Consider the following 25238-nt stretch of genomic DNA (forward strand, 5'->3'; position numbering starts at 1 on the left):
GACCTGCAGGAAAGTGGTTTTGCAGAAGGGAAGACCTTCTCCTCCTCCTGCCTGGAGCTGGTGTTTAGCGCATCATCATGTCCAGGGAATATAATGTTGCCAAAACCTGGATATGATACAGAAAATACAACAAAACATGCGATTTCGGCAAAAAACAAAGTGTTTTAGCATTCATGACCTGCAACATTCGGTGTTGACTTGCCACGTGCGACCCCACGGAAGGGGGTTTAGCTTCGGCCCAGACCACCTCTCCCATGTTGTCCTCATGGCCTGGTGCCTCTCGTGATGCATCAAAAGCTCCAGGAGGAGAAGAGCTGGGCTGGGGAGATGACTCTGCCTGAATACAGACTTTTAATTTGCCTTCTTAAATTACCTAGCTGATCTCTCTTGGCTTCCCCTGCAACCGGTGGAGAGACAGAGAGGCTCCACCAGAGGGTGACACCTGCCCTGAATCATCTCCTGGGGGAGGCTGATCCGCCTCCACCCTCCCCATCAAGGGAAACACGGTTGGGTTGCAGCGTTCAGCTCACAGAAGGCTGAACTCCAGCGCACATCTGCAATACAGCACAGTGATACTGAAAAAATCACTTGAAAACATTTTTATTAGATTTAAGCTAACCCCTGGGTTTTTTTCTTTCAGTTTTCCCATTGAGAAACAAAACAAGAAAAACGCAGTTTTTGCAGAAAACAGGAAGAGAAGTAGCTTAGCTGGAGTCATCCTTACCAGCTCTCATTAGACTTGAGTGCAAATCCCCCCCACCACAGAGATCCGGAGCTTTGGTGCTGCATCCCCAGGAGTCCCAGCAGTGTCGGCAGGGCACGTTGCGGGAATGCGCTCAGTGCTGAGCACCCGCGTCTGCCCACAGCTGGGAATGGGTGATGGAGAAAGAGCGAGACCTTGAATATGCTCCTGAGAGAAATAAAGGACAGACACCAGGTTCCCAGATACATCCCACTCCACCAAATCTCCCTCTGATTTGCCTTGGGGGGGATGATCTGTGTCATTACATGATCTGGGGGTGGACAAAACTATCCTGCATTGCTGGAGCCCAAGTGCCTGTTCCCTAGTCCTTGATGACACCCAACATCTGAGCCACCACCCTTTTTCCTTAACTGTCTGCTGGTGGGATGATGAGCCTCAGAGATCATGGATGCCTCTCTGATACCAGGACGCTAATTGTTACCATTCAAACCCCTTCTGCAGCCAGCAGGCTCCGTGGCCTCACAGGTCCTTGAGAAGGTAGCCCCTTTCCTCCACATGAAACGACTCGTCTCAGTTTTGCGGAGTGCAAGGTTTTTTACGAGCGCAGGCTATCACCTACAGTGCAAAGGTGTACCGTTACACCCCATGGATGCCTGAGGGTGAAGGATGCGCTCAGCCACCCCACACATAGGCATGTTTTCCGTGAACCCAAATAATTGTGGGCCAAGTTCTTTAGGGGATAGGATCACTTCACACAGGTCAGGCCGACTCGTAGGGTTTGAGGTGCATGTGGTGGTTAATCCCATCTGTTTCAGCAGGACCATGCACAAATTCCCACCACCGCCCAAACGCGGCTGCGAGCACTGGGCATTGTTTCCAGCAGCACTCAGGAGAGGCATCAGGCCCTGGTATCATTCCTACCTGCACGGAAGGACTTAGTGAACCAAGAGTCTTCCAAGGGGCTGTGGGAAAGACCATCTCACCTGTACAATCAACCCACATCAAGGGACACCTCAAAGGCCTCCATGGGTGGGACAAGCCCCATCAGCCACCAACCCCAACTGAGCTTCAGGCATCCAGCGGAGGTCCCCAGGTGAAAGGATAGTGAGATATTTATGCTGAACGGGGGGAGTCCAGTGCCTGCAGAGAACAGATTTTAAATGCCCACACTTGGGTGGCATAAATCCAGATAGTGATGTCTCCCTGAACATATTATATCACCCCTCTGGAGCTGCTCCACTCACCTCAGCAGCTTGTTGGTGTCAGGACCAAGCAGAAACCACTTCTCAGCCATTACTGTTCACTATTTAGCTACCCGCCACTTGGTTTGAAACATCACTTCTATCTGCTGTGCTTGCCCCACCAGTGAGGAGCTCTGATGGTTCCACCAGCATCATCCTGCCCACCTGCTGCAGGTCCTGGCTTTGATCCATAACCATCTTCTACCAGCAGACACTGGGAGGTTTGGAAAATCCCCAGTATCACAGCAGTAGACATGCAGTGACATCTGCCTCAAATGTCCACTCTTCACCATGTAAAATTAGTTTAAGACATCAAGTTATTGATAGATGATACTGCAGAGGAATTTGAAGCTGCTGCTTCAGCTTTGCAGGTGACCTTGCTGCTGGCTCAGTGGTAAACAGCTTCTACCTCTCAGGAAAATGGTGACAATTTCAGTATTTTTGGAAAGGAAACAGGGTTTTTTCACCCTTACAAATGGGAGGTGATGAGACATAAGCTAAGATGGGCCATGGGCAGTAAGGGCGCTCCTCTGAGGTGGAGAGAGACAGGTTCCCGCGCCAGGCTTGGCCTTAGGCAGGAGCGAGTGCTGAATATGCACATCTAAACCTCTAAACCAGACCACGGGCTGCTCTTGGATGATACTGGTCTTTGTTCCAGCCTGGACCCAAAAAATCTTTTCCACTAAAAATGGCAAATCGCCATGAAAAAAAAAAAACCCGAACCATTTGATAAATCACCCTGTTCTGACAGGATATATTTCCTTGGAGATTTTCCAACCAGCTGTAACACTAACACCGCTGGAAATTCTGTAGGCCTTTCTGCTTGGCTGGAAACAGCAGTTCTGTGGAAATCAATGGCAGATGTTACCCAGTGTGAGATCCATTCCCAAATCGAAGGAAGTCCAACAGCCTGGGAGACTGTCCAGGGAAGAGAAATCGCCCCGTGCCGAACCCGCGGGACCACAGCCTCGCGAACACGCACAGCCCAGGCACACCTCACACTCCCGGGCAATCCCTCCCGCCCAAACGAGTTACACTGGTATTTATTGTCCAATACCTTTTCCATTTTCTGGCACTGACTAGGCAGGAGAGATAACGTGTGAACAAGCACAGCTCGGTTCCCTTCCGAACTGGAGCAGCTCCTTGGCTGGAGAGAGGTACCGAGCTGGTGGCAGAGCTCCATGCAGAGGTGAGCGGCTCTGAAATGGGCAATGGCAGCAGGGGTGTGACCCAAAGGACCTATCCCAGGACAGTGACAGAGGAACCGTGCTGCCGGGGTTGCTGAGTCCCTCTGCCATTATCGGTGCCCATGCCCAGGGTGGATGCAACAGAGACAAGGATCATCTTGAGGTGCACAGAGACCCCCGTGTAGAAGCGCTGGATGATCTGGATGAGTCAGGGATATCTACTAGACTAGGTTGCTCAAAGCCCCGTCCAACCTGACCTCAACCACTTCCAATTATGGGGCATCCACAACTTCTCTGGGCAGCCTGTTCCAGTGTCTCACCAGTTCCTGCAGACCTGAAAGGAATGCAGACGCCACTGGACGGGTTCATCTGCCCAAACAGAGGTACCTACAAAATGTAGGTGCCGACATTTGGTTTATTCACCCCAGGATGTCTATACTGTCAGTGGAAGAAAGCAGCCGCTTTCAGGGAGTGCTTGTTCTCCTTCTAAAGAGGATAAAACCAGTCAAGGGAACATCGTGCACAAGAGGGAGTTTCTCCCTGTCAGCTGCAAAGAATCATCCTGTGATGTGATTTTTCTGCATCAGAACCGGCCATCGCGCCGCACCCAAGGTGTATTTCACCACATCTCACAAGAATAGAACATCCCCTCTCCCTCTCTCTTCTGGCACACACAGAGTAAATCCCCCTGCAACCCCTCAGCTTTCACCTACATATTCCGCAGCCCAATGAATTGACTCTTTTAAAGTGCTTTGAGAGAGGAAAGGTGTTTTAAAAGCACAAAAGGGCCATTAATATCAGATGTCAAGCCGTAACAAAGAACAACTGTGCTGCTGGCGCTTTCTTGATTAGTCAGGGCACCCCGAGTTGCATTATCTCATTTGCAACTGTGACAGAAACATGATACCAGCCCCTCTTTGGAAAAGTAACTTTTATTTTGTTGAAGCCATACGTTTCCAAGGATCGAGTAAAGCTCACAAGCCATAAATCATGCCCACATAAGAATAATCTCAAACAATAGTTAGTTTGTAGCAGGACGTTGCTTGTTCTGTGATAATTGCTCAGTGTTCCCAGGCAGATTTCCCATCGCCTGCTCAGACACGCAGCACAGAAGAAAAATGCCCCGTGCCGGTTGTAGTTCTTAGTGTTTGCAATCTGAGCACGTTAAGACAAATACTGCCCCACATCTGCCCAAATCCTACAGTGCTGCAGCCCCTCAGATTTCCAGGACTGTCCACTTGCGGTCAGAAGACACTGTTGCAGCCTGACCTGAGCTAGGCTGGGTAGCAACCGTGATGGAGATGTGGCAACGCAGACCTCCAGAGGCGTCTCAGCTTTGCTGCCTCGCAGCACATGAGCTTCCACATCACTGCGACCAGGGGGTGCGCTGGAGATGCTGGTAGAGCTGGGATGCGGGTGCTGGTGGGTAAGGTGTGGGGAAGCTGCTCTGGGTGCAGGATCCCCGAGAAGTGCATCAGTGGCCACCGCACAGCTAAGACGGGTCAGAGATAAGGCCACACAGAAGGCACGAGGATGGGCAGCTGTGGGGGGCAGCTGCCTCCCCCTCAGTGCTTGGGCTGCACTTGAGAACTACTGCCACCACATGTGCCTTCAGAGGCTTCTGGGGACCCTGGGTCTACCAGGCTGGTGCCCCTGTCGCTGCACCCTGGCAGCTCCTGGGACCTGAGCGGGCTGCTCTCCTGCCTTGGCGGCTGCCACGTAGCCCGAGAGCAGTGCTGGGGTTGGGACAGGGTCCTGTGAAGGAGTGAGAAACCAGCTCCACACCCAGCTCTGCAGCGGGGAAGGCAGGTCTGAGTAGGAAAGGATGCAAAGTTTGGTTTGGAGAGCATCTGCGGGCTGCTGTCTGCCTGCTGGGAGCAGCGACCTGGACCTTGCCCCTTGCACCCAAAATCCCCGTACCAAAAGCTCCAAGGCAAAGAAGGGATTTGTAAAACACTGATGACTTCACCCAATCAGACCGATATTGGCCCACAAAAGCTGTCTTTCCTTTTGAACAGAGCCAGTGCTGCTTGCTGGGTGGCCTCTCTTTCTCCATCAACCAACCATGGCCCAGGAAGGGTGAGATGAGTTGTCATCCTCTGTCCCTGCTCAGGCCACCACCCCCTCACTTCATCCCCACTGTTGGCATCCCCAACAAAGCCATTAGCATCGTTGCTGAACGGGGTGCCACCTGCTCTGGGTGTGCTGGTCTGGGCTGTGCACGCACAGCTGGTTGCATTGAATGCAGCTCCTGAGCTAAGGAAACAACCCTCTGTCACCTCCAACAACCAGCCAAGTCTCCTTCACACCCCCCCCCCCCCCCGAATCCATCTCCCCCCAGCTCAGCCCCACCGTGAGCAGTGTGAGGCAGCAAAGCTGCTGCATTGGGTAATTGGGCTTTCTTCAACCCAGGACTAGACACCAGCAACACAGCACTGCTGGGTCCTCCACAGAGGTGGCATCACCGGCTTGCACACCCCTGGGACTCCGTATGCAGTGGCAGATCAGGGGTCCACAACCAACCTGGTGACTGGAGGGAGGGACAGAGGTGGGGGTGAAGAGCAGGATCCATCCATGTAGGACTCCCAAATGCCTCTGGGAGTCCAACCAGAGCAAATGCTGCTGAGGCTGAGAGCCTTCCTCCTGCAGGCAGCTGCACCAACAGATCCTTAGCCCCTCGCTGAGCCGAGGCCCGTGGGAGGGCAGCACCCCTGTGCCCTTCTCCAGCAGCAGCGGGTGTCCCTGTGCTCCTCATCTGCCTGCAAACCCTTGATGGTTCCCTGCAAAGCTCCTGCATGCACCCTGGCTCCGGTGTCCCAGATGTTGGGGGTCCTGGCCCACACCAGTTGGGAGAAAGGGTGAAAAAGAGTGAGCAGGGAGGGCGAGCGGTGCAGAAGAGGGGTTGGGAAGGGGACCCAACCCCTGTGTTGGGAAGTGTCTGGTAGTGCATGGGCTCACCATGTGGGTGTTTACACAGCAAAACAAATGGTGTGCCTCAGATCCCCCCTCTGCCTCTCCTCCCACCTGACAGTCCATAGTCCCCACGGGAGAAAGGAGCAATGTAACGGCTTTTTCTCTCCTCCAGGTTTCCAAATTTGGATAAGGAAGGGAAATGCTCGGCAAAAGCCTTTGCTGCTTGGGCTCATGTTCAGTCTGGCCATGCTGGTCCCTGCAGCTGCGACAGCCACATGGACCTCTCCGCCTCTCCCAGGCAGCAGAGGCTCCTGCCATGAGTGCTGCCAGGACCTCCAAGCGTAAGCAACTCACCACAAGTGTCTTGTTCCCTCTGTTTGCAGGACTCCCTTCCTTGACATCCCTCTGGCCAGCTTCACAGCCAGCACAGCACTGAGGGGACCCACCTGCCCTGCCTGGGGCTGGCTCCTGCCCTGCTCTGACCCTACCACCAGGCAGGGGCTATGAAAACACCAAATCAACCCGTGCAAAAACAGCAAATTCCCCCTGTGCTCCTCATGCATCTGCTGTCCCATAAGGTCATCCTGTAAGGATGTCCCCAATGCTGACCCAGACGGTGGGAAGGGCAGAGCTGCTCTTCTTTTGCCCTAGAGGGAAACTCAGGAGGATCATTTTTGCCCTGCAAGTTGGGCTTTCAAAACAAGCCCGAGAAGGACAGCTGTGGTGTTACCCATCCCCAGCCCGGGCATTGTCTTGTGGAGACCTCAGGCGCGTAAATGCTGCTGCGTGCTTGGGGAGCTGTCAGCTCTCAAGGGAGGCAGGGCAGGTGGCGGCTGATTCAAAGCCAAAAGCCTGACTCCAGGGCACTGCAGGGCTTCAGAGCATGCACAAGGGCTTCAGGGCTGAGACCTTCAGGGGCTTAGACCATCATGGAATGCCACATCTTGAAGCCTCAGAGCTTAGACCTTCAGTGGTCACCGGAGAGCAAGGAAGTGTCGGGGGAAGATGACCTTAGTATGGCTAAGGGAAAATGTTTTCCCACCATGCGAAAGAACCAGCAGCGGGTCTTTTCTCACAGCAAGAACCACGTGATTTCAGCTGCCTGGACAGGCCTGAGGACTATAAGATACGCCCAGTTGCATCCCCTCCACCAGTGGGACCCTGGTACAATGAGCACTGCAATAAACAGTAGAACCTTGATCCCATCCCTCCTTGCTCCCCACCATTTCCCAGCCCCAAATCCTTGCACCCTCACTTCCTTCTCCCTTCTCCAGGTCCCAGAAAACCCTCTGTAACTAAAATCCTGCCCTGACTGTCACCTCCTCCCCAGCAGGGGTGGGCTTCTGTGGAGCTCTCTGCCGGTGTGTAGGTCTCAGTGTTATCTTTGCTGGAAAGAGTTAACCCTGTCTCACATTTAGCATGCATCTCCCAGAGGAAGCATCTTGACATCTGCAAATCACAGAAACTTTGTGGCCTGCACCAATAAAACCCAAACACTTTACAAGAGCAGAACTCGAGTTACAGTGGTGGAGTCTCCCAGCAACGTTACCTCAGCCTTCCCTGTTACTCCCCAATCAGTTCATTATTATTAATGTCATTACAATAAATACCAGAACAAAATTGACAGCGTTTGGCCACGTATCGTAAAGCATTGCCCCAGTCCTCCTTCACTCCGTGCCTTTGCAGCCTTGGTTTCCATCCCTATCAGTCATCAGAGGAGCCTTTAGGGACAAACCGTTTGACTATGTGACCAGCCAAGTAATAAAAGCCATGCAGAATTGCGGCTGTGGCATCAATGACCAGCGAGAAGGTGCCCCCGATCCCGGTGGCCATGTCTTTGAGGACGGAGGGAATGGCACAGATGGAGTGGTAAGGGAAAGCAGCAAGGTGAAGGACAAACCCCACAGGGATGCGCAGAATCCTGTAGGTGAGGGATGCCACATCTTGAACTAATTCCAGGAAGCCCAGGAATATGTTGACGATGACCCTCCCGACGTCATAGGGGATGCTGATGAGCACCATGCTGATGGCTTTAAAGTAGGATACCACCCCGTTCCACAGGCTGTAGACTCCATCCAGAACTGTGCCACCAACCCGCTTGATAACAAGCCACAGAAAATAAAACACAAATTTCACCAGCTCCACAAACACGTAGATGAGGAGTTCCAGAAGTTTGATGAAAGGGGTAGCAATGATGCCAGCCACTTTTCTCACCAAGCCGCTGTCTTTGGCCTCCTGGTTGTCACTTGTTCCTACTTGCTCTCCGGAGCGGATCTGACTGACAGCTTGCAGTATTGCTTCTTTTTTCTCCTGGCTTTGATTGTCTTCCCCACAGTTGCCCTTAAACAAGTGAACTCCTGCTAGAAGCTGCTTCTCCAGCTCTCCCACCGTGAGGTCCCCCAAGCTGTTTTCATCATTCATTTTTTTCACTAGTCCCAGGGACCATCCCTCCGGAGCATCGCAGCAGGCTGCCAGCCAGAGGGTCTCTGGCACTGACACCTTGCCTTTAACTTGGACACTGGAAGGAATTGCGCCTGCAAGGAGATACAGATGATCCTTCTTGGAGCAGTGAGGGACCAGAGCTTGCTCCACCACGCTCCCGATGTCTCTGTGCCAGCTTTTGCTCAGAGACGGGCTTAGAGGCACAGCATTTGTGAGCGTGTAAGTGGCCATCTGGAAATCCTCTTCATTGAGCAAGCTGGGATTGAGCAGCCCTCTCTCATAACCAGAGCCCACGTAGTCTGAGGTCAGGGCTTGATTTGCACCAAGGTTGGCCACAGTGCCAACAATATCAGTTTCGTGCACCATCTCATGCAGGTTATTTTCTGGATCGTCTATCTGAAATAGTAGAGAGGAGAGTTAGTGGATGCAATTTGCCCTTCTAGAAAGCCACATGTAAAATGGGTTTTGGAGTATCTTTTCCATTATGACTACTACTACACGCTGTGCCTCGGACCGCATCCTGTGCTCCCTCCTTATTTCCCCTGCAGCGCTTCAGAGGAGTGTGTGCTCTACTTAGCTGCACTGCCAAACACATCAGTTTAGGCTGCAAGGGATGCTTGCAGCTCTCCAGTTTGGTTCTCAGCACAACACAGCCTCCAGAATCTCACCAGCCACCCTGCACCAAGTCTCTAACTTGTGTTTTTTTCTTCTAGAAGAGATTTTTAAGACCAATAGATGGTTTGATTTAGGGCCGTGTTCTTATCTCCTACAGTGATGGTACCTCCAGTTCATTTAATCACCTACCATGGCACCTTAATTTAGTCCCTCAGAACAAAAGAAAAAAAAAAAAAAACACCCCATGGTATATAAGATGCCTACAGAAGTCATTTACCTCTCACCACTGATTGTGTAAGAAGCCAGAATGAAGCCAGGCAGCATGGCAGGTGACCTGAACTTCCCTGCCTTGAACACAGACATGGCACTGAGCTTCTAGGGCTCCCTCGGGGGTTGTCATTAGTAGTTTGAACCTCATGTCATTAACAGTCTGAACCTCATCCTTAATGACCACACAGATCCTGGCACAACATGGGTGAGGATGCCATCGCTGCAGGTCCCCAGTGGAATCTGTGCTACCTGCTCATGTCTGCCGTTCCTGTGCCATGGAGCCAGAGGTAGCAATTGCCGCAGCGGGAATTCATCCTGGAGTCATGCACAGAGCCATGCACGGGGAGGTAATGAGCAGTGGGAGCAGGAGCACTAAACGCCAGGGTGTGCTTAGGTCGTTCTCAGGTGGCCTCAACTCTGTCTGCTCCTTAGTCACTCCTAGTGACACTGCCTGCAGCCACTCCAGGGGGGTTATCAGATTGTCATTTTCTTCCCTAAATTAGAGGGTGAGCATGTTGGTAGAAGCTCAGGGGTGGCAGACGGTCTCTGGCACTCTCTGCCTCCTGTAGTCTCTGTTTCACAGGCTGTGGCCCTCAGCTCCTAGCACTGTATTGGCCCAATTAGACCTGCTCTCTTTGCCCCTGGCCTATAGACTGTTTATTGCACTACATAATACATAATACATACTTTGGAGACATTTATGGCAGACAGCTCGTAGTCTACCTTTAATCACTCCCCAGTCATCCTTCCTCATCCCTTGGCCACCCTTCAATGCACTTGGACAGATGCACAACTACGTCCTCTCAACCTTGGAGCGTGCGTCTTCCGAGTGCCGCATCCCTCCTCGCAGCTCTGCGTCAGCCTGTGCTGACAGTCGGGGTGAAGGGGCCAGTGCCAGCCAGCGTCAGCAGCTCTCCATCACCCTCGCCTCAGGAACTGAGCTCTGGCTGGCCTCCTGCATCAGCCAAACCCCTGTGGTCCGGGCTCAGGGCTCCTTCTGCACCAGGGCTGGTCTCAGTGCCAACGCTGGCCGCTGCAGAGAGCTGCATTACCCTCATCTCCTGCTAGGAGGTTTCTTGCACTTCGTTTTGAAGCATCCGATGCTTATTGCTTCAGGACTGAAAGGATCTCAGCGAGTCCTGTGTACTGAGGCACAAGTTGTAGCTTTTTCCAAATACACCACGTTAAAAAGACTTACCCTGCACTTCTTCTGCCTTATTCTGCTCCTCTTGCTCAGACACCCCAAACTCACAGGCCGCAGCTGGCTGATGAGGTCAGACATTTCGCATTCCACAAAATCACTGTCCCTTCCCACCCCCCCAGCTCATTCTCCCTGTTGTGATGCGATGACGGTGTTGTGCCGTGGGACAAGGGATGCACCCGCTGTGTTTAATCCCACAGTACAGCTGAGGGGGGAGCGGGCATGGGTGCGAGGCTGTGCCTGGGAACTGCCCCCCATGGTACGGCCCTTTGGAGCCTGATACCCTCGCGGAGACACTCATCCCCTCTCACTCCCATGGCAGTGCTGCCATACCACAGGGATACGTTGACCCAAGACGGGTCAGCTCTGCCCCCTGGCAGAGATTCCCAGCCTACATGAAGCAGATGGTATAAATCTAATTTTCCTTCCTTATGAGCTGATGCATGCAAACTTGGAGGTGCCTATCGAGAAAATATGTCTCTGGTTACAGATTCAGCTGCAGGCTTTTGCACATACCATTGGGATTGTTTTAGGTGTAATTAAAACAGAACATGATAAAAATGCGGCCGTGTGCTGTTCATGCGTAAGGCTCTGACATCACTGAGTTATGCTTATAATAACTCATATTATGGTTTGTAATAGCTCATGTGTAACTGAGGTTTTCATGCCTCCTCCAGCTCAGCCCCAACGGCAAGCTGTCTCCAGCACTGCATCTAATCTGCATTGCAAGATATCTTTCCCCATTGCTTCAAAAAGCTTTTGGTTTGTGTCACCACCAAAGCATACCTGCATTCGGGGAGTCAGCCATGAAGCCACCTGTCCAAATAACCTGGAATAGCTAAGGGCAAGTTTCAAGCAGATACGTAAACACCTCGTTCATAGGACGGGGAATTAAAAATAAATTATGCATCTGAACACCTGTATGGATGTAAGGACCTAAAAATATTTATATGTTTCATAAAGTGGGAGTTGCAGTTTCACAGAGGGTGCAGAGGCAGAGGGGGATTAAAGGATGGCAACACACAGCTATTGCATCAGGCAGCTTCCGTCAGGTTTGGCCATTTAACAGTGTAGGACACTGTTACCTCCCACCTTCCCCACCCCAGTACTGTCCCAGGTGAACTTCAGCATCCCACTCCCCCCACTACTGCCTCAGGCACGCTTGTGCCTTTGATTGCAGTGGAAATATTTCATCCAACCTTAGTGTGGGACTTGTTTCTCAGGGAGGAGGCACAGTGCATCTTACGCCAAGGTTTCTGTTGTAGGACGTTCACATGAGTGGCTGTAGAAGTACCTGTTTCTCTTGACTGTCTACCAAGAGAGGTGGCTCAGAGGTAGCTATAAGCTGGGTGATGCAAATCCCACCTTGGTCATCTGGCTGGTGGTAGTCATCAACCAAATGAAAACACAAGGTGATTCATCTGGTCACTTGTACTTTAGGACAGAAAAAGCAACTCCAGAGTTTTCCATCTCTGTCTAAGCTATAGAAAGAGTCAAACCCATAGATTTTCAGACAATTGAAACAAGATGAGGCGAAAGCCACCTAAGTAACTTGCTCTCAACCCCTAGAAAATCTGTGGCAGAGCAGGTTTCCAGACCTGAGCCTGGAGGAGTCCCTGCTCAGCAGCCTACCCTTCCTGCTGTCTAATTTTTCACTAATTGTTTAATTAATTTGCTGTTTCCAGCTGCCAATCGGCAGTGGGTGGCACTGACATTCCTCGCACTTGTCACCCAATTACTGCCTCTGTGCTACATTTGGCATTTGTTTCTCAGGCAGACATTCCTGAAGAGGTAGGCATGTGGGGAGGGAGACGGTGCCCTCACCACTTACATCATTATGAAAAAAAAAAGGTATGAGACAACCCTGAGGCCCTCACCAGAGTGCAGAGAGCGTTTTCATACTGATTCCTTTCTGCTTGCTGTGTCTCCACATTTGCGTCTACACACACATAGGCGTAAGTACATGCCACTGTGCAGCTGAGCCTGCTCATACCCGGTTATCCCTGTCTCGGCGAGGAAATTACCCAGAAAATACATAATATAACCCCATGGGGCTATGCTGCAGAGCAGGCATTGCTCAGGGTTCCCTTCAGCAGCCCTCCGACCTTTCCTAATCCTCTGACCTAGCCTTGATAGGAATACACATAATGGGTGCGAAATCTCTTCCCCACTTTCTCCTCCCAGATCCAGTGTGGTGGTGTCTGAGAGGGGTGTATGTGCTTATTTCTTGAGTTATAGGATTTTTTCATAGTACTGTTTTCTTCCTCTTACAGATTCTTCTGCCAATTTTTTGTCGTAGTAGTTTTCTGGCTCAGACTGAGGTTCCTCCAGTGAACCTCGGAGCTGCTACCTCCCACTGCCAAGACACCTGCATTTCTGCAATGGGTGAAGGGGACTCATTAGTGTAAACTAAGAAAGAACCCACAGCAATCCATGGGGATGCTCTGAAGAAGCCGGAGCAACTAAAGGTAGCGCCTGGCCCATTATTTCTGGAGCTGCAGTACGGTTTGGAGGCAGGAGACATAAGGTTTGGGGCTCTGGAGTGCTGGCAGGGGTGATGACAAGGTGAGGGGTGAAGAGGCACAGAGCAGGGAAGGCAGAAGAGGCAGCTGGAGGAAGGTGCTAGAAGAACCAAAGCCACCGTGAAGGGGCTGCCTGCTGCTCCACGGCAGGAACGGCTTTTGAGCCTGCCTGGGCAGGTCTGGTGAGTCAGACCACAGGGAGCAGGAGGAGATATGGTGGCTAGAGGTGATGAAGGGCATCAGCGGACGAGGCAAATGGGAAAGGATCTCATCTCTGCCGCTTTGCCTCGTTGCCTCCATGGCACTGACAGCAGATGCTCACTAGCCTAGGTCCTCTTTGTGCTTTAAAAATTCATCACCCTCCCTCAACACCATAATGGCAGAGTCTGCCAAAAGCTTCCCTCTGTTTGAAAAGGGCAAGCAGACACCCCCCACAGCCATCTGTGAAGTGGAAGGAGAGCAGCTCAAAGGGCCCTTGGGAACTTTTGCGACTCAAAACCCAGCCTGGACATCAGGCAGAGTCCACAGTGAGGACAGGGATGTAGGATCTCCCGTCTTCACTGCCTGTGACCATGTGGCCTTAGCATCTTGTCACCCCACATGAGGAAAATGAGCACGGCAGTCGCTCTCCTGGGACAGGGGTGAGCTTTGATTATGGCTACGTCCAGCACCCAGCAGCCGAGGGCCCTGCTCCCAACACACTGCGCGGACACCGCAGCCATTCCTGCCCTGACGAGGCACCCTTGCACCCTGCCAATCTTTCCCGAGCTCAATAGTCAGGGGTAGCTTTGTGTTTGCTACAAAATTCCGCATGATGACTGCTGAAAAACCTGAAACACAGCAAAATTAAAGAAAAAAAAAAAAGAGGTAGAGAGTACTTGTTCTCTTAGGGCACCAGCAATTTTTTAAGGATTTCCTTTAAATATAAAAGCCTGAAGGACTTGCTTAAACATGCCAAGCGTCAAGGGAGAGACAAACCACTGAGGCTCTGGCAAAATTCATTTTATACTACACACTTCTGACCCGACCGAAGCCTGCACGCTCCAGGACACGGCAACTCATTTCCCTACCGGAGTCTGCAACACGGGGACACAACAAAAAGCTGCAGCGCCAATTTGGTGAACCGCAAATGGATGTTTTATCCCTGCGCAGCGAAGCTAAAGAGTTCTTATCAACACTGTGATCACGCTGGCAACAGAACAGACTCCAACTTGACGCTGCGGTGTTTAACCCTGGTACCCACCGGCAGTGCTCCCTGCCTGTGGCACCTGGCTAGGCAGGACAGACGCATCCGCTGGTGTCAAAGATGACTTTCCTCTCCCCTCCCAGCTTTCATTAATAAGCCCCATGGGACAAGGAAATACTTCTTTGCTCGTTTCCAAGCACAGAAATAAGTTATGCTTGTGGTAAATTCATATCGAAAGAAGTTCAACAAGCAGAGCTCCTGCCTCCTTTCCAAAATCCTACCCCCAGCTTCACCCCAGAGGACACATTCTCCAGGAACATTTGCTTTACAGTGAAGGAAAGGCTGACTTACCTGCGGCTCCACCAGCCAGTTCTCCTCCTTGTTTTGAGCTGGCTTTGTGTACTTAAAAGCTGAATAAAGAGGGATTTTGTCCTTAGTACTGTAGAGGGTTGCGAAGCGTGGCTCTTTGTTGTACTGCTGACAGATTTTCACGTGGAATGGCTCCGTAAATCCTTCGGGTGGGACTTGTCCAGGGAAGAACACATTACACTCGGCGAAACCAGTTTCATCCTCTCCAACAACTCTGCCCTGGGAAAAGCCTGGGAAAACTGAGAGGCAAAGCAAAAATACAACTGACGTCTTCATGGTCCACTCCCTGGAGCTGAGGGAAGCCCCGACTGCCTCCGCTGGGTACGGCAAAGGACCGGGGCTCTGAGTCCATGCAGCAGCGAAGCCAGAAAGCCTCTGGAATTCGGGTGTAGCGTGTGAGGGAAATGAAATATGAAACCAGAGCCAATCCCTTCAGGGAGCCAGTGCGTTCCGCAGGCGGCAGGTTGTGAAACCGAACGTGCGCCAGGCTGCGCTGACACACGCTGCGGATGCCGGTTGCCCGCAGGAGAGAATGCCAAGCAACCTGAAATCATCTGGGCTCGTTGGGAAGAGGAGGAGGGAAGCCTACGGCGGTGTGGGGCTCGAGCTGAGCAGCGCCGGCTGCCCAGGCTGGGGCTCAGCGCCGGCGGGGGAGTGGTGTGCTGCATTGCAGCACAGTCCCCGGCAGGAATTTTGGCTGACGCAGCCAGAAATCTTCCTGGGGCTGCCAGGGGAGGGATGCTGCAAAGTCAGATTCATCACCCCGAAGAAGGTGTTAGCTGCCCCGTCCAGCTGTGAGCCCGGCCAAGGCAGGAGGGAGAGGCAGAAGAGAGGTAGCAGGATGTCTGAACCACTGGGAACCCACTGGCCCCTTTTTGGGGTGTCTGTCACCACCGTCGCTGCCAGCCACGTGCTGCTATGGTGCCTGGGAAAGGCATTCTCCTCCCATCTCTCTGGGAGCTGTAATGGACATCCGAAACTGTGAGCAGTATCACCTCACCTTGGCAGACCCTCCCTCAGGAGAGATTAACAAGAGGCAGAAGGATGAAGACCCTCGGATGACATACCCCTAATCAACACCCACCTCTGAACATTTTGACCAAACCTATAGAACTGGCCAAAAAAAACCCCAACATCTTCCTAAAGGCTAGATCATAAACTCCTCTGAGTTTATGATCAGCAGAGCAACCGTCTGCCCAGTGAACAGCTGCCTGTGATATCTCAGCTACTGCTGGGGAAAAGGCTGTGCTCCTTCAGTGAATGGGAAAATTAGTGTTTTCACAAGAGTGGGGATGGAAAGGACAGTACTGAGCAGCTCCTCAGAGTCAAGAAAATGTGGATTTTCCTACCCAAGAAGTTAGATATGATCAGCTGTGTTGCCAAAGACTTAAAATATCCTGGCTGCCAGTAAGGCACAGGTCTCCCTTATAATGTGATTTCCAAGGAAAAAACTCCAAGTGCTACCACCCCACAAGTGCTTTGCAGACGAGGTAGGAGTATTATATATTGCAGATGACGAAATGGGACAGCGGGTGGTTAAAGTACCCGCCCAAGGTCAGAGAAGTAGCCTGTAAAAGCACTAAAAATAGATTGGACTCTAAGACTGACTATCATTCCTCTATGCAGGGATGACTTCTAGAAGCATCAAGGCAAGGAAATACCTCAGCACCTCTTGGTGTGGTGTTATTAACTGAGGGAGACAAAGGTGGACTGGACACGCTGGGAAACAACAGGAAATGTAGTAAGTGGGCTTGGTTTGGGTCCAGGCAGGTGCCTGGTCACCCAGCCCTGACAGAAAGAGTTAGTCATGTTCAGGAAAGATGATGGAAATAAAAGCACAGACCAGCCTGAGCTGAAGAGAGCAGCTTCAAAAGACAGGCTTAAAATTTCGTTTTCCTGGATGTAAAAAGGCTCCTGGGAAATCAAAAACTGAAGCTAAACCTTAGCTATTAGGTATTTGTCTGATCCCAGGCTTGCAATTACCTGGGCAGCAGAGGAAAGTATTTTCACAAGCACGGTAAGCCCTGCTCCCCAGGCAAGACTTGACCAGGTGATGCTTTTAAACACCCCACTCCAAGACTGACACATTACCCCAGGATAGGCATGGTCCCAGTCCAACAAAAAAGCAGCATGAGGTGTCTAAAGATGGACATGACAGCGACCAGTATGCTGAGCAGATCGATGACTTCCACCAGGAAACATGGACATCCTGCTCTGTCCTGGGCCTGCGCATCAATCTCCTGCCTCAAAGCAGCACCTCTATCTCACTGGGATGCAGAGCCCCAAGGTGTCTTCTGAGCCTCAAGGGCTTCTTTGCTTTTTGGCAACTCTGAGCAGCTCTTTCCTTTCAGGCTGTGAGGCTGGGATCTGCCTGGCTCTTTAGCTCTGTATTTATTAGCAAACAGATAACCGTTGACTCAGTCTGAAGAGCAAGAGTCTCCCATCTCCCATGAAGTGCATCAGTGTGAAGGCCAGCATGCAGCTCTGCTCCTCTACTGCCAATCCCATTTTCTCTCCAAGTGAGGGCCCTCACCCATTTCTATTTAATTTAAGATAGCTGTTGCAACCCTTGAATGTGGAGTTGTATACTTTTTTCTGTTCTTGCTAACATCACCATTACTAAAGAGACTAGTGCCGTCATCATGGTGCGACGCTCACTGTGCTGAGAAGATTAAGGCCAAGAGACTGCCCTGCCCTGGGGAGATCACGCTCTCAGCCAAGGGATCACGGACCGACAGAGGAGTCAAACACAGCGAGACGGAGTCAGTCAGAGGTTTTGAAAACTCAGTGCTGCAGTAGCTTATCTGCTATCGCAGGGAGTGATGCCTACAGGGAGTGATGCAAAAGGGAATATTAATACTGGATCTAAAACAGCCCTAAGGCTGTTGATGTGAGCAGAAGAAAATGCACAGTGGGTTGGAAGCGGGCAGCATGAGCCGGCAGTAGCAGCGTGGCCTTGCAGGAATCAGGGCTGCCTCCTCCAAACCCACCGAGGGGCGAGAGCGCAACAAGCCCAGTGATGCCGGCAGTGCACCTGATGTTTGACGTGACAGAGGAGGGAGAGCCCAGCGAAGATGCAGAGAAGTAGGTGATGTGGTCAAAGGGACACGTGAGAAAAGGGATCTCTCAGTGGCAGGCAGAGGTGTGAGGGGGGACAGGAGAGGCGGTAGGCAAGAGACTGTATGGACACAGACTTTGCAAAGCATCCCAGAGACAGAGCGTGTTGGGGGAAATAGATTAAAGACAGAGAGACTGGAGAGAGGGAAGGGCAAGAAAAGAGGTAAGGAACTAAAAATCGGTGCTTACCAGGACAAAAAGGATGAGATTGGGGCAAAAATTAGAGTTGAAGGGGGATCTGCATTTCTTAAAAAATGAAGTATTAAGGAAAGATTAAGAAGGAAATGAATGGAAATAGGTGTGAGGAAAGCCAGGGTAAAGTGAGGAGATGAAAGCGAGCTGAGGAAAGCTGTGTCCTTCCGTGAGAAGAAAATGAGGAAAAAACATGAGGAGGAAGAAGGGGAAAGGAGAATGAAAGGAGGTTTCCATGCATCTTCATTGACATAATGTGAATGACCAGTCCTCTTCTTCCTCAGGGGTCTCAAGCACCGAGACCAATGTCTCAGAGAAAAGAATACTTCCCTGCAAAACAAACCTGAAAAGCATGCCAGCATCCAAAACCTGTAGCCAGGAGAAGCTGCTGGGCTTGTTTGCCTGCTTTCCCACACTGTGCCTCCAGCCCTGTCTCTCTGTTCACACGGCTGACACTGGATTCGCTACAAATAGAAAATCTTTCTCCTCACATGCCTGATCCCTCTACTCTAGTCTTTCAAAACATTCTCGACTCCAAATATTTTTCCAGGCCGGATCTCCCGTCTCCTACCACGACCTCTGGGCAGGACCCCAGTGCTGTATGTGACTGTCCCATTCTTCTGAGATGGAAAGGAAAAAGAAAGTGTCTCCAAAGGCAAGCAGTCCCACTGGAGAGACACCATCTGATTAAGTGGAGATACCAAAGATTGGGCTTGGAGCATGGCAGTGCCAGCAGACACGCCATGGCATGTCAGACAGCACATCTGCCTCCTCACTGTCTCATGGGGAAAGAGTCTCTTTTTAAAATTAGCTTAAAAATATGGTCTGGGAAAGGAGCCCACTGCTGAGCTAGGGAGAAAAGCAGGAGTGAAACATTTTTCCTGCTAAAATGAATAGATTCAAAGGCAGGGAGGGCAGAAGGACAATAAACTCTTCCAGGAAGAGCTTAGCAACATGCTGTTGGGATTTTTATTCCCACCTTAAACCAGGTCTTGATGCCAGTCTGCTGCCTGCTTGTTAGGTGTTTACACAGATGTCTTCACGCCTTTCCCGTGGTGGCCCTCATGCTGGTGACAACCGGCCCACTGCCGATGACACCGCTTCATTGCTCACCTTCTGCCATGATGCTAACCGCTAACCGCCTCAAACTGCCAGGGATGCTGATCTGGCTCCTCTCCTTCCTCACTTGCCTTTCCTCCTGGATGCACTCGCAGTCTCCAACCACAGCAGCTGGTGGATGCCTCAAAGCAATGTGACAGCTGAAATCAGAAGAGAAAAAAATGGGGAGGATTAAGAATAGACAGTGACATAAAAAGATGGGGGAGGCTGTCTGTGGTGCACATTCAGAGGAAGAGGATGATAACTGTGAATGGTGAAGCACCCAACCGTACTGCTCTGTGGGCAATAACACCATTAGGACAGGGACCAGTTCTGGGTTTGTACAAAAAATTGCACAGTAGGAGTCTGACAGGTACCTTGTAAACCATGAAGTACAAATGCATTGCATAAATACTGAATTAAATTAATAAAATCCAGAGGCTACATCCTTTGGCACCTTATCACAGGCTTCAGATTCAAGAGATGTCTGTTAATCTTCAGGCTGTTAGAAACAGGCACAACGACAGCAGAAGTAGGAGAGATTTAGAACAGCAACATTTTTAATAGTGCAAATGATTAACTATCGGAATGAGTTATTTAAGGATGTGCTGAAGCTCCAACACTTTCATTCCTTAAATCAAGAGAAGCTTTTTAACACAATAACAACTATGATAAAAGGATTGATGCTTCAAATGGCCTTTGTTTTACAGATTGTCAGTTGGTCAGAGCCACAACAGTTCTCATAGAATCATAGAATACTTTGGGTTGGAAGGGACCTTTGAAGGTCATCTAGTCCAACTCCCTCTGCAATGAGCAGGGACATTTTCAACTAGATCAGGTTGTTCAGAGCTCCATCCAACCTTACCTTGAATGTTTCCAGGGATGTGGCATCTACCACCTCTCTGGGTAACCTGTGCCAGTGTCTCACCACCCTCAGCATAAAAAATATCTTCTTTATATCTAGTCTAAATCTCCTCTCTTTTTATTAAAACCATTACCCCTTGTCCTACCACAACAGGCCCTGCTAAAATGTTTGTCCCCATCTTTCCTGTAGGCACCCTTCAAGTACTGAAAGGCCACAATAAGGTCTACCTGGAGCCTTCTCTTCTCCAGGCTGAACAACCCCAATTCTCATCAGCCTGTCCTCATAGGAGAGGTGCTCCAGCCCTCTGATCACCTTTGTGGCCCTCCTCTGGACCCACTCCAACAGGTTGTTGTCCTTCTTATGTTGGGGGCCCCAGAGCTGGGCGCAGTACTCCAGGTGGGGTTTCACGAGAGCAGTGTAGAGTAGAGGGGCAGAATCACCTCCCTTGCCCTGCTGGCCACGCTTCTTTTGATGCCGCCCAGGATATGGTTGGCTTTCTTGGTTGTGAGCACACATTGTCAGTTCATGTCCAGCTTTTCATCCAGCAGTACCCCCAAGTCCTTCTCGGCAGGGCTGCTCTCAATCCCTTCATCCCCCAGCCTGTATTGATACTGGGGGTTGCCCTGACCCAGGTGCAGGACCCTGCACTTGGCCTTGTTGAATGTCACATGGGTCCATTTCTTGAGCTTGTCCAGGTCCCTCTGGATGGCATCCTGTCCCTCAGGTGTGTCAACCGCACCACTCAGCTTGGTGTCGTCTGCAAACTTGCTGAGGCTGCACTTGACCCCACTATGTCATTGATGAAGATATTGAGCGCTACTGGTCCCACTACAGACCCCTGAGGGACACCATCTGTCACTGATCTCCACCTGGACATTGAGCCGTTGAGCACTACCCTCTGGATGTGACCATCCACGCAATTCCTCATCCACCAAACAGTCCACCCATCAAATCCATACCTCTACAATTTAGAGAGAAGAATGTTGTGGGGGACTGTGTCAAAGGCCTTTAAAAAGTTATTTCACACCTTAAATCTGTCTTGGACAGGAAAATTACCCACTTGCATGCTTTTCTTCTAGGTATTATTACTGACTTTTATTTTTATTTGTTTGTTATATTTTATTTTTTCAAAATTGTGTTGTGTTTTAATAAAATGCTTAGAGCTTGCCATGCTAGGTGCTGCTTGGAAACAAGGTGCGAGACAGCTCCTGACAGGAGCTGCATTGACAGGAGACTGATGGGTGGGAACAAAATTAGAGGTACAGACTTGTTAGGCTTGCATCATGTCAGAAGAGGGAATGAGAAAGCCATAATCCTTGAGAAAGCTAAACCTGCTGGCAGGATCCAGAAGCTTTAATCAAGAGGCAAGATAGCAGCCGCACCCAAGACTGCCTGTCTCCAGTAACACCACCATGTTTTGGAACAAGGAGTGGGAGGAGGAGTGAGATGTTCTGCATTAAGGGTTTGGCTAGACCTGATAGATGGTGGTGAGGTTCCAACCATGCCCTCCAGCTCTGACACTCTTCATGCTGCTCGGATCAACAGTGGAGATGCCCACATGGATCCCAGTCATCCCAACAGCCAAAGCAGAGAAGCAGACACCGCGAGGGTGTGACTCACATCATCCTACATGGCCAAGCGAGGATGAGATGGAATCCTCCAGATGTGCCTCTGTCTCTGCACCAGCTGTAGAGCGAGCCCAGGATGTCCACAACTGATCAGACAAACCTTAGGCAGGACCTAACATAATCCTGCCACCGCAGGGGTTTAGCCCTTGAAAAATTGGCTGTGCAAAGGTAGAGCGAGCAGGTCTTTCTCTGTGCTGCTTTCAGGCCTTGGCCTTGTTACTGAACACATATTGCAACTGCAGCTAGGCGTAAATGTAATATCATGTTTTCCACATATGATGGTTCTTGGCCAGTACTGCCTGGGGAAAGGTTCAGACATGGAAAACACAATCGTCAATCCCAGGATCCCCGTCACTGCCCTGAGTGCGGCACACAGCTTCTGCCCTTAGAGTTCACTGAATAGCATCGGTGTACGACAGCCAGGACAAAGTATTTCCTCTAGAAAACAAAAGGAGCAGTGCTTTTAGTCACACTAACTGACAGCAGTGTGGAAGGAAGTACTGGCCTTAAATCAGTGCTTTAAATAAATGGGTGGCTGGTTGGGACTGCAGGCTAAATTACAAGTGCAAAACCGGAAGCGTCTGGAGAGCAGGCTTGGGGGCCTCCTGATTTTGAAAACAGCTCAGAAGAAAAGAAGAGTTGGATTTTGTACTGTCTCTGCTGGGACCTGCTGCGTAACCGTCTGACTTGATTTTCTTGGGAGATGGTATTAACTTGTTTGTGGCTGCCTAACACTTGTCATATACTGGGCCGAGGAGCAGCCAGTCCCCAAACATACAGTTCATTGGGCAATATTCAGGTGCACTCAGCTTCAGTGACATAGTGTCTCATGTCTAGATCTGCCTCCCCACAGTACAACTCAAGATCTCAGGGTAGGCTTTACAGCTCCCCAGAGGATGCAGCGGAAGAATAGAATCCACTGAAGCCAGCACGTTGCACAGGGACCCTCGTATGCTACACAGGAACTAATGACAAAATATAAGGCCTTGGCACTGCTTTGCAAAGAGAATTAAAAGCCTGCATATCCTCAAGATCTGTAGCCACGAATCCTCTCCTGGCTGCAGGCAGTCAAGGAAAGGTGACTTCGTTTGTTCTCTCTCTCTTAAGCTCAGTATCAGCATCGAGGAGACTGAGATTTTAGTCTTACCTCCATCAGGAGGCAGGAGAGGTTTGCAGTCAACCGTCTCACTCCCATAACAGTGCTCCAGTCACTGTCCTGCTGCCCTGAGCTGCTTGCTATTGGGCTTTGCACAGTCACCTAGTCACAAAGTCAGAAGGTGAAAGACCTTCTGCCCTTTAGTCCTGTAGTGAAAGTACAAGAGCAAGAGTCTTGTGGTCCAGCCTGGACCACGCTGTTTACAGCCCCTCTGAGCAGCCCCTGTGCCCGTGAAACACCACCATGCTCTCAATCTCCTCCGTGCAGCACCCAAATGAACAGGAAGCCCCTGGAGAGCACCCCAGCCCCCTACCCTTCCCCCAGCACAAGGCAGCGCATAACCAACCACCCCATGTGTTTCTAACTGAACATCCTTACACCTCATGGGGAGTGCTGTGAAGCCTACCTAGCACAGATTATAGAGCTCGTAGCTGGTGAAGACTGCAGGACTTGCAGTTGTTGGAGTAGGCAGGCTCCAACGCAATGAAAACTTGAAGGGGGGGAGAGATGCAAACAGTGCAGAAAGCACATTCATTGCACGCCAAACATTCCTGTGCAAGCCCTGCCCCCACAGGCACCAGCTCCATCGGTGCTTCCCTCTGCAGCCGCTCATCCAACCGCTGTGCTGTGGTGGGACTCCTCACTGGCAGGACGCAGCGCCTTGCTCAGGACCAGGACTTCTCCTCTATTCTGGCTTAAAATTTTACCCGCCAGGATGGCAAAACAAAGTTCCTAAGGGCACGCTAAGGTAGTACTGGGCAGGAATGATGAGGTCAAGCTGCTTCATGTGCGTGTTTCTGCATGTGAGCAGCACAAGCTGCAGGGACAGCCGTGAGATGTGGCTGTTTGTGCCGTGCTCATGGCAGGCGAGGGAGCACAGGACAAGGAGGGAGGGGAACGCAAGGTGTAGTTTCAGTTACTAATCCTCATCAGCGATGATACAGAAACAGGCAGAGCCTTGCCAAGACGAGACACGTCTGCAGACGCATTTGCAGCACGCACCTTCTCGCTGTGCCCTGAGTCTGTAACGCCCTGTTCAGAAGGGCTCCTGCTTCTGCAGGTAGAGCTTTGCTTACGCCTGCCATGGAGCTCCGCAGTCAGCTGAAGGGACTGGCCACCACAAATCCTGAACCAACCAACTCTGCCAATGGGGTTTTGATACTCCTAAACAGCACAAACCGCTTAAACTTCAGCTGAACACCTCCTGCCCCTCTGCCCAAACCCCAAAGCACAAAAAAAAAAAAAAAACAATCCAGGAAGGAAACGAATTTTGCCAGACTCAGCTCAGCTGGGAAAGGCTTCAGTCATGGTTAATAACTGATCTTGCAGGAGAAGCCTGCCTCGTCCCTAGTCTGTGCCCCACAGCAGGACTCAGTGTACAAGTCTAGTTTAAACAGAGGTGATGGTTCTGATGGTAAAATTACCCTGCAAAGCTCTCTGGGCTTTGTAATACAGGAAATCAAGTTTCATTTCCTGCTTTTACATGGGATATTGCATCTACTGATCGCAAAGCAAAAGCCTTTGGTCCGTTATCAGTGGTTTTATAAAGAACGAAACGCACAGGACTCGGGGAGAGGTGGTTACTTTTTCAAGGTGCCCAGGCTAGTGGCAGTGCTGGGAAGAAAATCCCAGCTTCCCAAGTGCCAGCCCTCTGCCCTCTGCACTGACAGCCCCACATAAGCGAAAGGCTCCCTCGAAGCCTCAGTAGGTAAAATACTGGGAATTTGCAATCAAGAGCTAAGGGAGAATCAACCTGGTTGATTTCCCTTGGGGGTCAAGAGTTCATTGTTTTCCAAGCTGTTGTTCTTTGTTTTCATCTGAAACAGAGTAAACTGGCTTCTGCCCACGTCTGAAGGAAACAATACGAGTGGTTAAGACTCTTCCAAAGCCAGAATTGCCCCAGTACTGGGCGAACCCTCTGCACAGTGTGCTAGTTCAGTAACTAAAGGATAACTAAGGTTACTAAGAATAAACCAACTAAAGGATAACTAAGAATAACTAAAGGTTATCACAGTGGTTGGGAACTCACCGTTGGCTTATATCAGCTAGAATCCTCTTAGGTAGGAAAACGATATATCCACATGGCATCTTTGTAGGAGTTAGGGATTGATCCTATGCCTGACCTTCTTTTCAATGAGTTTGAGGACTACCGAGATGTTGCTGGAATGGAATCTGAGTTAGGTTTTAACTTGGTCCGGATGCTATTTAGCTGTTTTACTCTTCTTAGAAACTCTTTCTTGTATTCCTGGTTTGGAGACTCGACATGAATTAGGAGAGTCTGAGTTTTCACACTGGCTGTTCTATTCCTCACAGCCTCATTTATAAAAAGTACTTAGCTGCATCTTGAAGTTTTCAGCAACAAAAACATTAAATCCAGAAGGAACTCATCTAACCTAACCTCATCTTTGGAACAAATACACTTATATTGTTTTACCTTGTAACCTCAACGTCTTCTGCCTGCCTTTATAACGTACTAATGAAATACAGGGCAGGACTTTCTGAGATTGCTCAAGACAAGTGAGTGAGTCACCTC

General features: G+C 50.6%; 1 protein-coding gene across 1 annotated transcript; it reads right to left on the reverse strand.

The window, feature by feature from the left end:
• Positions 1–7519: 7519 nt before the first annotated feature.
• ENDOD1 (endonuclease domain containing 1) lies at positions 7520–15009 on the reverse strand. The gene is made up of 2 exons (XM_082495175.1): positions 14632–15009; positions 7520–8882 (listed from the first exon to the last, which is right to left on the reverse strand). Exons 1-2 carry the CDS (start codon positions 14923–14925, stop codon positions 7749–7751), a joined length of 1428 nt encoding a protein of 475 aa, XP_082351301.1. The 5' UTR covers positions 14926–15009; the 3' UTR covers positions 7520–7748.
• Positions 15010–25238: the final 10229 nt, after the last annotated feature.

Source organism: Vanellus vanellus (assembly GCF_965231255.1).
Source record: "Vanellus vanellus genome assembly, chromosome: 1".
In the NCBI taxonomy this organism is placed as follows: domain Eukaryota; kingdom Metazoa; phylum Chordata; class Aves; order Charadriiformes; family Charadriidae; genus Vanellus; species Vanellus vanellus.

Coding starts and splice junctions, on each gene's coding strand:
- ENDOD1 (XM_082495175.1), bottom strand. CDS start 14,925: ATGAAGACGTCAGTTGTATTTTTGCTTTGCCTCTCAGTTTTCCCAGGC. Junction 8,883..14,631: donor ACTGGCTGGTGGAGCCGCAG/GTAAGTCAGCCT, acceptor CTACTATTTCAG/ATAGACGATCCAGAAAATAA.